General features: G+C 42.9%; 2 protein-coding genes across 2 annotated transcripts; one reads left to right on the top strand and one right to left on the bottom strand.

Annotated features, from left to right (window-relative positions):
* Positions 1–3,565: 3,565 nt before the first annotated feature.
* On the top strand, positions 3,566–5,064 carry LOC119555182 (probable protein phosphatase 2C T23F11.1). The gene is made up of 2 exons (XM_037866434.1): positions 3,566–3,735; positions 3,785–5,064. The coding sequence occupies exon 2, from the start codon at positions 3,791–3,793 to the stop codon at positions 4,850–4,852; it is 1,062 nt and encodes a 353-aa protein (XP_037722362.1). The 5' UTR covers positions 3,566–3,735; positions 3,785–3,790; the 3' UTR covers positions 4,853–5,064.
* Positions 5,065–5,154: 90 nt separating this feature from the next.
* Positions 5,155–12,197, bottom strand: LOC119554893 (transcriptional repressor scratch 1). The gene is made up of 4 exons (XM_037865995.1): positions 11,912–12,197; positions 7,602–8,066; positions 6,857–7,343; positions 5,155–6,719 (listed from the first exon to the last, which is right to left on the bottom strand). The coding sequence occupies exons 2-4, from the start codon at positions 8,039–8,041 to the stop codon at positions 6,303–6,305; spliced, it is 1,344 nt and encodes a 447-aa protein (XP_037721923.1). The 5' UTR covers positions 8,042–8,066; positions 11,912–12,197; the 3' UTR covers positions 5,155–6,302.
* Between the last annotated feature and the right edge of the window lie 1,611 nt (positions 12,198–13,808).

The following is a 13,808-nucleotide window of genomic DNA, read 5'->3' as shown; positions in this document are numbered from 1 at the left end:
TAAGACAAATTAATCAAAAACAAACGGAGATGATGATGATGAACAACAACAAATACAACATATATCCCACCAAATTACAAAGGAGTAAATAATTTTTAAGTTTAAACGATTAGTGAAAAAACTTAATAATAATCGTAGTTATTGTGCAATAATATCGATAACGATTAGCCAGTCAAAGCAATTGTGCGAACAATTTAATTTTAGGGTTAGGGGAGCACCAAGTAGTTCCCCAAAAAAAAGAGGCTAGCTTCAGCTGATTTAGATTTAGTTAAAGACCAACCAGGTTTCTGCAGATTATAGATTGATTTCGCACGCCACACCCCGCCCCGCCACGCCCCTCGAACTTTGAACTTTGAACATTGAACCATCCCCACGAAGTTGTTTGATTGACCAACAATTGATGAGCTTTTACCGGAAAGTTAAGATATTTTTTTTTGCATTTACCAAAACAGAGCAAGCGAAACCGAAGCCGAACCGGAACCGGAATTAGAAATTTCAAACCAATCTGCATTGATCAGATAGGGCTAGAGGGAGAATAGCGAAGTTGACAAACAAGATTGATAAGAACCCGTCCATAATTAGATTTCTTTCGTTTGAGCTGGACCTGAACAACTGAAACACGCACTTGGGACAGCTGGAGCGAGATCCAAACAATTAGCAGGGGCCCTCTCAAATTAATGATAGCATAATGATACGGATGCGGATAATACCGACTTAGTAGGCTACCAGTAACTTAATTACGATTATGATATACTCTTCGTGTTTCCTTCACTTGAAGAACTTTCTAAAACTCTCTTAAACAATTTGTGGTTCGGATCGACATTAGATGTTTTTAATACACACAGATTACCACAGTTTAATCTATGAACATATATGCGGATATATTTTATAAACTAAGAAATTATTTCCTATGCAAGAGGAGAGATATTAACGATAACCGAAATGTTGATGTACGAAATTTATAAGACTAGCATATTTCCTACCTAAAGAAAAACCAAACAACAGACAAAAATATACGTTATATATATACACGAAATATGATAAATAGCAGCTAGAGCTGAGATCATACTCATAGACATTATACACGCTAAGACATATACAGCTAACGGTAAAGATATTGAATTTAAAATGATCGTACCTTTTTGCTGATTTCAACACAAGCGATAAATTGTAAACGCCAGAGCGAAACGGAGTCATTGGGTGATGAAAACGTAATCGAAACAATATATGTTTTAATAGATCAGAGAGCACTTTTATGGGATTTGCTTTTTATATATGACATATACGAAACATAGATGTACTTATAGCGGAGGCAATTCGCACTTTGGGTGATTGCGCGTTTCAGATTAAAGAATTTAAATATTTTTATATACGAACTCGAGTAGAGACTACGATATCCATATACAGATATAGATATGTTTAGCGAAAGGAACGATTAGAGGCCAGGCTTTGCATTCGATTACGAAGTAAAGGGAAGTAAACCAAAGACGGATAATCAAAGTGCGCGCACACCCCACTCATCAACACACTGAATCACTCAACACACCACTAGGATATAGATATAGGGTTTGTTTTGCGTGGGCACCAAGTCATATTCATATGTACGACCTTGACTCCCCTAGTACCTAGTAGCACGATTACGAATCCCCGACCTCAGATTTGATTAAGGGATCCATGGGTTAGACAACAACGAATTGCCGGGTAAAGTGGAACCAGAAGCTCCTGTCCCAAGAACGCAACCCGCAACATATTAATGTTTTCGATCGCCAACGAAGAGATTTGACCTTGACCCGTCCTGTCGTCAAAGTCAACTCACCAACCAAGCTTCTAGATGTCAAAATCAACTCACCAACACTTATACCAACACTGATAAACAACCTTACTAGGTTTCACCAACACTGCAACACAACTACTCATGAATTTACCAACTACTCATACATTTTAAAGCTTTTTGGAAAAAACTAAAAAAAATATTAATAACTTACCAACGCTTACAACAAGTTCACCAACACCTTATTAAGTATTCACCAACACTCAACTCAGCAACACTACAAAAAATTAACCTACACTTGATTAGTCAAAGTCGACCCAACATCACATCATTAAATATTCACCAACACTCAACCACATCAAATTCTAAACGTACTCAATCGACTTTTTTGTATTCTACTAGTATCTCTATGAATGTGTACTGAATGTTTTTACTTGGTGTCCTCTCTTATTTAGGATTAAGGAAATCGAAAGCGAAAGAAACGGAAATGAAATTCAAACTTATATCAAAAACCAAGCACACCGATACATTTAGCATTGTACTTGATAAGCTATCGATACTAGCGTTAGATGCGAATCAAAATATATATACGCGAAGTAATAAGTATATCTTTCTGTCTTAATCGGATATGCGTACCTTTTTGAGGGGCCCCAAGCAGATAAGGAGGCCAGCTAATTTATCAATAACAAGTAATCGTAGCCATAGTAAATAAAATTGAATTGAAAGTCTCGAGACCAAACCGAAGCAAAACCAAATCCAAATCCAATCAAACTAAACGAAACAATGAGCCGCAACGTTTGTATTTATGTATAGAGTTCCCTCCCTAACCAACAGATAAACCTATAACAATCGAGTTCCGATTTCACGAGAGTTAGGCAGCAATTAAGTAAGAAATACAGATAAATATAACGATAATGATACAGATTAACTCAAGTTACGTCAACTTAGTGGCAGTGTAAACGCGTCTAGATAATTGATAGATATGATTAAGAACTTTTGACTTTTATGGCTGTTTAGAGATTTTATAATACGTCTATATCGATATAGAAATTATATACATACATGATACAAATAAGCCCAAACATTTTCGTAATTTATTTACATACTCAGACACACACACACACACACACGCCACACGACTAACCAACTTTAGTCCCCCCAAATGATTTTCGGCTAGTTCTGGCTTGGACACCCCTCCAGAGACCCATATCTTCGGGAACTTTGGGGCCCAGGGGATGTCTCTCTGTAGCCCTTGGAGGTAGAGAAATCGAACATTGTGAAATTTAGTGTCTTTACACTTTAAAGAGAATATATACAAAATGAAATAATTAAGAATTGTGAAACTCACACACAGGCAGATAAAGATACAGATAGAGAAATGAGGCAGATACACCAACTCACAGATAAATTATGATTATTACATACTCTCGTACATATGCCTAAAAGGATAAACGTGTAGTAATCTACAGCCACAACAAACAATTACAAATAAATGTCTATATATGAAATGATCAAGATTTAATAAGCGCGATATGCGTGTACCATTATATACTTAAATGTATTTGTGTATATGAAAACAAACGCTATCAAAGTAAACAAAATTATAAAAAAAAAACAAACAAAAGAAAAGAAGAAAAAAGAAAGTGAAACAAAAAACGACAACAAATAACAAATACAAAACAAAAAATTTAAAAATGAAATCGAAAACTGAATTTTATTAAAAAAGGGAGTGTGACTAACTGGTTTAAAGGTATATAGAAGTCTTGTCAAATAATCATCACCCATCAATCATCAACCAAAGCAAAGAAGGCCCTGCCAAGTCAGACGTCTAAATTCCAAAACACCGTTTGGGCGATCCCAGACAGACTAGACTTATTTACTCCTGTAGCTAAAGAAGAGGACTGCAAGCTAAGCCGAGCCCAGCAGGGATCTTGAGACACAGTGACCAATATAGAGACACCAGAGTGAGTATCCGGGGAAGTTGCTTGGGCGATGGCTTACTCGTTCCTTAGGTTCATTATGGGCCAGACGCTGTCGGAACCGGTGACCACGAAGGATTCGGCCTGCTGTGGGAATGCTGCATACCGTGTGGGATCCAGTTGCATGCAGGGATGGCGCGTGGAGATGGAGGATGCCCACACCCATATTCTGGCCCTGCCGGAGGATCCACAGGCGGCCTTCTTCGCCGTCTACGATGGGCATGGTGGAGCGGCGGTGGCCAAGTTTGCGGGCAAACATCTGCACAAGTTCGTGACCAAGAGGCCGGAGTACAGGGACAATGGCGTGGAGATGGCCTTGAAGAGGGCCTTTCTCGACTTCGATCGCGAGATGCTGCACAACGGATCCTTTGGCGAGCAGAGTGCAGGATCCACTGCCGTGGTGGTGCTCATTCGCGAGCGGCGCCTGTACTGCGCCAATGCGGGCGATTCGCGGGCCATAGCCTGTGTTTCCGGTATGGTTCATGCCCTGTCCGTGGACCACAAGCCCAACGATGAGGCGGAAACCAAGCGCATCCTGGCCGGCGGCGGTTGGGTGGAGTTCAATCGGGTAAATGGCAATCTGGCCCTTTCCCGCGCCCTCGGCGACTTCATCTACAAGAAGAACGCGCATAAGGGTCCCGAGGAGCAGATTGTGACGGCCAATCCCGATGTGGAGGTCCGAGACATTACCGAGGACTGGGAGTTCGTGCTCCTCGCCTGCGATGGCATTTGGGATGTGATGACCAGTTCGGAGGTAGGCCAGTTTGTGCGCAGGCGCATTGGCGATGGCCTCGAACCGGAGACCATTTGCGAGGAGCTGATGAACAACTGCCTGGCTCCGGATGGCCACACGAACGGTCTGGGTGGCGATAATATGACCGTGATCCTAGTGTGCCTGCTGCACAACAAGAGCTACGAGGATCTGGTCGTACGTTGCGGGGGCAAGCGAAAGACCCCTGTGGAAACAGTGGGCGACATCAAGGACCAGCCGGTCCTCAAAGTGGTCACTCCCTTCTCCCAGGGATCTGCGGGCACCTCGGCTTCGCGATTGGGCCTGGGCTTCGGCCTTCGTGAAAGCGATTCCCCAAAGAAGAAATCCTAACCGCACCTCAACCATTTTGTTTTTTCTGTTCTACGTTTTCCGTTTCTCGTTCTTTGGCTCCCACAATTAAACTCGTAATTACGGTCATCAGATTAGTAAGCCTCACACTGATGGCACTCCAAAATTTCCAGTCGTCGAATATGTTATTTTCGAATCTTTTTTCCACCGCTTTGGCAGCTAAAATGTAATAAAATGTTCTAAAAAACAACTTATAAGTGGTGGCTGATTTTTTCAGAACCTTAAATTGGGTCTGTCTGTGAGTTTCCTTTCAAGTTCCAAGTAAAAACAATATCGATTTTTATTTTTTGTGGGATCTATGGATCTCTCATTTAATTCAAATTAAAGTGCAAATCTATAATACAGTTTAAGAGCTACGTATACGTATATATATATATATATATCTTTTGGTGTATATGGTAAGTACGAGTATATAAAGGTAGTATGCGTCTGCATCTAAATCGAAATATCTTTGGTGCGATTAGCTGTAGGTCGAGTCGGAGCTTACGAAATGCAGTGGGTGTCTGTCTCTCGATAACTAGATGGTAAGTGCTACAATAAAATAGGCCATCTTTCCGAAACGATACGAAATAAAATTAAAATATACAGATTTCTACATGATAGTGATAGTGTGTATGTGGTAGACGCTAATTAGTGTTACAGTTATGTCAATTATTGCACCACATGCGGCCGTAAAGTGCTTAAAATAACGCCACGCACAAATGTGTTCTTTCGCCAAATGTGCGCTGAATTTAAAGATAAAGACTAGAAATTCTCTCGTTTTGGACCGATTTCCGTGCCGGAAGCAGGAAGTCGATCGATGCCTTAATGCAAAGTGATTAATGGGGGTTAGTAAGTGTGTTTTTCAGATTCAGAAATATCTTTGGTTATGCCTAGTTCTTTGTAAAATCATAATGCTAGATGACTATGTGTAAAGTTTGTAGCTTTGCTGCGTTGTTCGATCGTATTTGGGATGCTATATCTCTATCTCTCGCTCTTTGATCGATGATCGTATGTATGTGCTATAAAAAAATACTGGTTACATTGGTTTTTTGTCGCTGTTCTTGGCAAGTCTCTAAGAAGTCTCTTATTACAACTAAGTGAAGATCAAACGATCAATCGGGGATCGATCCAACCTTGTCTCTCTATAAATATCTACTGTGTATATAACCCCGTCTCTTTTGGGTTTCTTTTTGGAGAAGAGAAGAGAGAACTCTTCTGTTCGATAAGCTTTCTGGAATCGTCTACTCTCTAATGGTACTTTAGCTCTTTTGCATTTTTATCACATATTCGTTGACTACAGTAAGAAAAGGTCCTGGTTTTCGGGGTGGGCTTTGGTTGGATTTGGTTTTAGTTTTTGTGGGTTTTCAAAAAAAGGGTCTCCTCGAATTGGTGTAGGTAGTGCTCTTGCTCTCTCCGCTGTCTTTTGCTTGGTGTCCTGGGCGATGATCTCCTACGCCACCATGGCGTAGTTCCCAGTCAGCTCGAAGGGGCTCGTCTTAGCCGAGTGTGTAAAGTTGTTCTTGGGCGAAAAGTCAACGGGCTGTTCCTGCGTGGAATTGCTGATGGTCATGGTCCCCACCCCTTGTGTGGCCGTGTTCTGGGGCTGAAAGTGATAGGCCATGGACAAGGGCAGGGTGGGTAGGTCATGGTAGAGGCTTGGTATCCTATGGGGCAGCACCGTGGGCTGGATTACGTTGATCCGCTTGAACTTCTCAATCTCCTCCAAGGCAGCTGCAACCTGGCTGTAAGGAGCTACTTCTGGTCCAGTTGGATATCCCTGGAAAGCCAGGGCCGCCTGTCTACGCTCCTTTTCCTTCTGCAGCAGCTTGTTGGCCAGAGTGGATTTCGCCGAATCAGGAGCAGCACACTAAAAGAAAAAAGAAAGATAATAAATATAAATATGTAAACAAATAAGCCAGAAATGTTAAAAACACGTGATACTAAAGAATTCGCGCTTTGAGTTTTCTTATATTAAGGCTTAAAAGCACAGATTTGGTAACTCACCACAGTAGCAGGTGATCCAGGACCCAATGCCAAACTGGAACCGCTGCCCACCTCCAACTGCTGCCTCTTGGGCGATGTGTGAGGTCGGTTACTGGAGGTTGAGCCCATGCCCGTGCCAGATCCCGAGACCCCAGCACGGTTCTTCATGCAGGAGGACTCCTCGTGCTTGTACAAGTATGACTTGAGGGCAAAGGCCTTGCCGCAACGGGCGCAGGTATGTGGCTTGGTGTTCGAGTGCGTTTGGATGTGGGCACGCAGGTTGCTCTTGTCGGCGAAGGCCTTCTCGCATACGCTGCACTTGAAGGGCTTCTCGCCGGTGTGGGTGCGGATATGGCCCTGGAGGAGCCAGGGTCTCGAGAAGCACTTGCCGCAGGTGGGGCACTCGCAGCCCTGGTTGTGGGTCCTCACATGCATCGAGTACGCGGGCATCGAAACGTACACCTTCTCGCAATAGGGACAATGACGCGCCTTCTTGTCCATGATCGACCTGATGGGAATAGAAATCTAGTTTTAACACATTTCAAAATAATATTTAACTAACTATATTCTAATAATATAAAATTATACATAGTAATTCTACGAAATTTTTAAGAAGCATAGATTGTTGATTCATCTATTAAATTCCACAGAAGGAACCATACATTTTAATATGTCCAGTGAGACAAGTCAATATTTCAGAATGTTAATGGTATCAGAAAAGTATATATAGCAGAGAATCGCACAAATTATTTATCCTAACATTTACCTGTGGGTTTGTCTATGACGAGCTAAATTGGAGGATGTGGAATATTTCTTGCCGCACTCTGGGCAGATGTGCTCGTCCTCCAGCAGCGAAGTGGTGTTGAGGATCTCGCCCTGCTCCGCATGGTGGTGCTCTGCCGAATGCCCCTGGAGTCCCAGGTGGTGGTCCTCCGTGGATTGCAGACTGGATGTGGAACTGGAACTGCTGCTGGTGCAGGAATTCGAGTCGGAGATGGTGCAGCGGCGCGATTTCCTGCGATCGAACACCTTGTGGCTGTAATAGTTGGACTCATCATCCGAGGAGGCATACAGACTGGCACCACCAATGGGTGCTGGCTTCGCCTCGGCTGTAATTAAGGGACCCGCCGCCAGAGTGACCTCCGCCAGCTGGGTGAGATTGTACAGCTCCTCGGGAATGGGCGTGGCCTGCTGGTCCTTCGTCATTGTGTTTGCAGAGGTGGTGAAATGCCTGCAAGACATGGGGGAATTTCTATGATGAAAACGGCATGACGAAATCCCAAATATTATTGTAGAAACCTGCTTAATGCGCACTTGGTGCGTCATTACCTAGCTAAAATAGACCACACCGTCGTCAAAGTTTACCTATAAATATATGTATACGGGAAATTCAAAATATTCCGCAGCACTTCAGGTATATATCGCTTTGGATTTAATTTACATCTTAACTATCACCATATTAAAAATCAATCTATACAGATTTTACAATCCAGCCCCATTTTATAGTTCTTAATGTGGTGTGAAGGAATCATATCAAATAGCTACCCCACTAATTGGAAATCTTTTAGCTTTCCTTTTCAAATTAGTGGTTCATTATGTCTCTGAAAATGCACAAAAATTCACCAATAATCGAATTTTTCGAAATGAAAAGCCCCCTTGGGAACGCATTGCCATAGTGCGATCGCTGCCATCTATCATCCCACCTATCGTAGATCTTTCCTACGCCATAATTCTTGTTTGTTTATTTGAAAATGCATCAATTTATAATTAAGGACAGAGTCGAGAGGCCACACTCAGAGTATGCGATGTGAGCCAAAGTCGTCTGCATCATCATCATTGCCGAATGGGAATTATCGCACATGGTTGAGGGTGAGCAGAGCCCACGGGGCGTATGATTAACGTCATTGCATACTGCATATTGCATTCTGATTCCGATTCTGACTCGGATTCTGGCACTTGTTGGCTTCTGTTTGTGGTTCGGTGGTGCTGATTTGCTGGTGAATCTGGTGGGTCTCGTGGTGCCCGCCATCTTCGCCTCTTTGCGTGGTCAAATAAATTGATGTCGAAATGAGTGCGCTTAATTTGTTCATGTTGTCTTGGCATTGATTAATCTCGCACATAATTGGCGCATCCGAAAGTCAGGTGGGTTTTTGGTCTGCTATATAGGTGAATTCTCCAACTGTGAGAGTTTACTGTACTCGGGATACACAGAGATTAATGATACCAATGTCTTTGGAACCTTGGCATTTGACAAAGTTTTGAACATTATTAAGTAAATATAATTAATCGGTGCTTGAATTATTTAGATAGAATTCAAGGAATCAATTTAAGAAAATATTTTCATCTTAAAATGTTATTTATGTGACTTAATTTATTTTGGTTTTTTCATTATCACTTTATTATGAATTTTTTCCTGTGAAGCGCCATCAAATTTTATACATGCCTCATTGCTCTCGATCGTTTGTTTATCATGGGAAAGTTTTCTCCTTTATTTTTCTGCCCCCAAAAAAATGGTCTGAATAACCAAACTCATTGAAGAATCTGGGGAGGGATTAAGATCGGTGGATCCAAGCGGTTTTTCCACTCTTGAGGAGGTCATGTGCAATACTGCGGCGGCTGTTTTGGGTTCGAAATTTGCTCTTGCTTTCCGTTTTGTTTGTTTCTCTAGCGTTCTCTGTGTTTTGCCTGAGGCCAGCCGCGTGATTTACATATATTTTATTTCGGTTCTGAGGGAAATGTGGGTGAAAATCTCCCCCGAAATACCCTAGCTAAACATCTGCCATCCGCCCCCGCCAACGAAATCAGCAACCTGTTGCTCCTCTTTAGCTGCCAATTCCCATCGTCTTCTCCTCGGGGAGCAGTACATCAAAATGTTTTTGCGGCAATTAAGCGGAATTCTTCTTGCTGCCAAGGTGGCCGAAGGTGTTCGAAAGTGGGTTTCCATGAAATAATTATTTTCCCGCCTCTTCCCCCTTTTTTCTTTGAGTGGGTGTGAGCGAAATGCCGCCAGACATCCATAATTTGTGTCTTGGCAATTTGCGGCCCATTTATTTATATGCCCCACCACCTGAGGCCCTGTTCCCAGGTGGTTGCCGTATACATTTAAATATAGCACTCAAATGTATGCCATTTTCCACCTAATCACGTCATTTTCAATACCCATTTTCCATCGAACACGAAATGCTTCAAGTCAGAGACAAAAGAACAATATGCGTCTGAGAATTCGGCGGGGAAAAACAGCTGACAAGTGATCGGTGGACAGCCTCTATCCTGCCTCCTCTATAAGTCCCCATATACCCCTCATTTGTATTTGCGTATACCTCCCCCCAAAAGAAATGTCTGCGCCATATTTCCGATGTCAGAATCGCTTGGGGCATACGAAATGTCGCATGTTTCTGTGACAGGCCGTTAATTAATTATTCCGCGGCCCCGTGCGATTGCGATCGGTAATCGCAGATGACAGCGAGAAGGTGGGTAGGGATCGTCGATATATGCCTTGAAGTCTAATGAAAAATATTGGGAACCTCTCTAAGAACTTCTTCAATGGGATCCATACTATGGTGCAAGTGTATTCAAGCATAAACAGCATTGAGTATGAGTATCATCATAAATAAATAATTACTTTAATTATCTGAGGTATCTTTTTCTTTGACATACTAAAACCAAATTAAGAGAATCAACAATTATTTAAAAAATATTTACTCATTTAAAGATTCACAGGCCTTTTATTTTTCCCAGTGTATTTAAGCTGCTTAGACTCCCCCCAATCGGATGAATCATTTTTGTGCCCCCAGCCGTATCTTGGGCATTCCATATGCACCGAACAATGGACCGCGGGACGGGTAAAAATTTAACTTTTCGCCTGCCATTTTCATTTCCCTGCCGGCGCAAATCTGCGCCAATTGCATGGTCTCCACTCTCCACTCTCCACTCTCTGATCTCCGGCCGTATAGCTGGTATTGGTATGGCCCGGGTCCGTATTTCTGGACCAGGGAAGAGTTCAAAGTCCTGTTAATGTACACAGAAGCCAAGAGAAGTGCTGACGGGCAACAGAGGTGGCTTCGGTGGCCTTAACATGCGTCTTTCTTTCGCTCCCGGGCATCTATAAATACCTGCCCTGATCTGTTCTGATCTGATCCCAAGGGGCAGTAGGCAGTGATCCCTTGCATAGTTTACATTTTAGTTCAAACTTGAAAATGCGAATGCACAATAAACAAAAAGTACAGAGCGCCAGCCTCAACCTCTTGTTGTTTCCCAGTCCAGAGTCAATGCCATACACCATATACACCATGTATACCAGATAATACCCATTCCACCCCACTGCGCTTCGATTGAAATGTTTGGATTTGGGCATACGTTTTTGTTTACCCCACAACGCAGGCCCTCATCAATCGTTGCCTCAACTGCAGTTCCCGTTCCCGTTCCCAATCCCGATGGTTTGTTTACAGATCCGGGGCCATAAACATTTGGACGGTAAAGGACACAAAGGAGCAGGCTTCACCTGTAAATCACGCCAGGTAATTAGCAGCCGAACCGCAAGATTGATCAGATATATCTGTTATTTTATGCGCCTAAATTGGGGTGAGTATCTACGCATTTACCACCGCGAGACAATGGCCACACCTACATACACATACAGCCATACGGGAAGATACTATTCTATACTATACATTCCCGGCCACTATTTCCCGTTCTCAGAAGCTCATTGCCAATGCAAACATTGCTCACGTAAATGTCAAAATATCAAAAGAAATAATAATATTAATTTAACAAGTGCGGTTCTTTCTGGCTGAGGGTGCTCTATAAGGGGGGTCCGGAATGGGGATCGGAAAACGCCGCTCATTTGCAGTCACGCGAATCTTTTGGCCCAATTTGCCAAGCAGATTTTCTTCGATCTGGTTTCGGTTCCTGGGCAAATAGTTATGCACGACCGAGGTGTGTGTTCTATTGTGTAATCGAAAAGGTAGAAAAGGTGGGAAAATGGAAAAGTGAAACACTTAAACTTGGGCGGAAAGCCCGCATGATTTACTTTCACTTTTCCTCACCACTTTCATTCACGTGTTTTTGCCAACTCACCCCACGCAGTTCGAATAGTTTTGGGTAAACGCACCACCCTCGTCGCTCTATCCCGTATATAGACGGATGATTCAGTAGCCGATGATAAATCAATAATATATCACACACAGAGAACAAGTGACACTAATTTCATCACCCGCCAAGAGTTCGCATGCGGATAATACGGTGGTAATGGGTGTACTGCTGATTTTCGGGGTTCGCGATCGCTAATGATCCTCGATAGGCGTCAAACCGATTAATTAGTTTCACGGACGGAATGCGCATCCGTAAAGGCGAGCGCACGCAGCGAGATCCCAGGAAGAACTGAGCGTTCTTCGCCAGACCACTTACAGTTTTTACATCTTGCGGCCGCCGCTGCCGATTCGATTCTTCTGCCTCCGGCGGCGTCTACCTCACGGTCTCCGCTCCTCTCACTACCTCTCCTACGTTTCTGCTGCCGTAAATTACACTGAAACCAAGGAATTATCCATACATATGTATTTATTAAAAAAACAAAATTGTAGGTATTATAAAAATTTTAAAAATGATTTTAATAGAACTAATTCAAGATATTTCAGAAAATAGTAGTTCCTATATAATGAAGTTAGATGAGATCCATATATATTAGGGGTATTTCTAGTACGGACGATCTAGGACTGAAATAATGTTTTACAAGATATAATTTTATGTTTAATTAACCAAGACCTCCTAACATTTGCTGACTGGATAATCTTGACTCGATCAATGTCCCAATATATGTTGATTGGAATTTGGTATTGTACCCCTTAATTTCTCTCCGTGTACATCCGCATCCACGTCGAGGAGGTGACGAAGCTAACGCAGAGCAACAGCCACGGAACGAACCGCCGGCGGGAATGGTGGTGGAGGGGAAGGAGGTCGACGTGGACGTGGACGTGGACGACAGCCAGCAGCTGTTGGCCGCTCTTCCCGAGGATCGGGATCGGATCGAACATAACTCCGAGAACGAACCACGACGCAGGCAGCGACGCCGGCAGCGACTGCGACGGAGGAACAAGTGTGCGCGGTTTAAAAATAAATCGAAAATAATGTTTTCATTATGGCTACCGCTCTCTGCTCCCCCTCTCGATTTTTTGCCTGCATTTTCCGAAAGGGAAAACTGTTCTCGAGGTGGCGATGCTCCTGCTGGCAGGACCACTGCGCAGAATTCTTCTAACGATCCGCAGTCAGTGTCAAAAACCTCACACACTCGGTGCAAAACAGAGGGGGTAATTATAATAGGAACAATCTGTCAAAAACATATAATAATATATTTTCACGAAGTATACTTTTTTCTATATAATTTGAGGCTAGTACCATTAAACCCATTTATACAGTATATTTAATCTTTGGTACCATAATATGTATGTGTCCCTGTGAAGCTCTTTTCTTTTTTTTAATTTTAGTCAGTCTAAGTAAATTTATCAAGATTTAAAACACCCCGTGTTTAGAAGTTGGTGAGTTAGTATAGTTAACATCTCACTTTCTTTGGATTTTTTTTGTATCGCTTACCATTTGTTTTAAACAGACTTTTTCTACTCTTGTGACCTCGGCTGTTAGAATTTGCCCCATGTGTCAGTGTGTTTTTGCCCTGCCCCCATGCTGATTTGCCTAGAAAGAGCGTTGGAGAGAGTGGGGACTCTCTCGCTTCGTGGTTGGGCAGTTTCTTCTGTAGCCGGCTCCCCCGTCTTCTTGTTCTTTTTCAGATTCTTCTCCCGCTGATTATTGCTCTTCTCGGGGAGTGACGCAGTCGTATGCAATTTGGCATTTTCCTCGCTTGCGTACTTGTTGCGGACGTCCAAAATAGACTGGCTCACCTGTACCACCTCCCCATCTTCCCCCAGAACTTTCCACTCCCTGCCATTTCCCCACCATCTTTGGCCTTTGAAAGCCCCAAAAC

This window comes from Drosophila subpulchrella, chromosome 3L (genome assembly GCF_014743375.2).
Source record: "Drosophila subpulchrella strain 33 F10 #4 breed RU33 chromosome 3L, RU_Dsub_v1.1 Primary Assembly, whole genome shotgun sequence".
Classification (NCBI taxonomy): Eukaryota; Metazoa; Arthropoda; class Insecta; order Diptera; family Drosophilidae; genus Drosophila; species Drosophila subpulchrella.
This window is presented reverse-complemented; position numbering and strand designations above follow the sequence as displayed.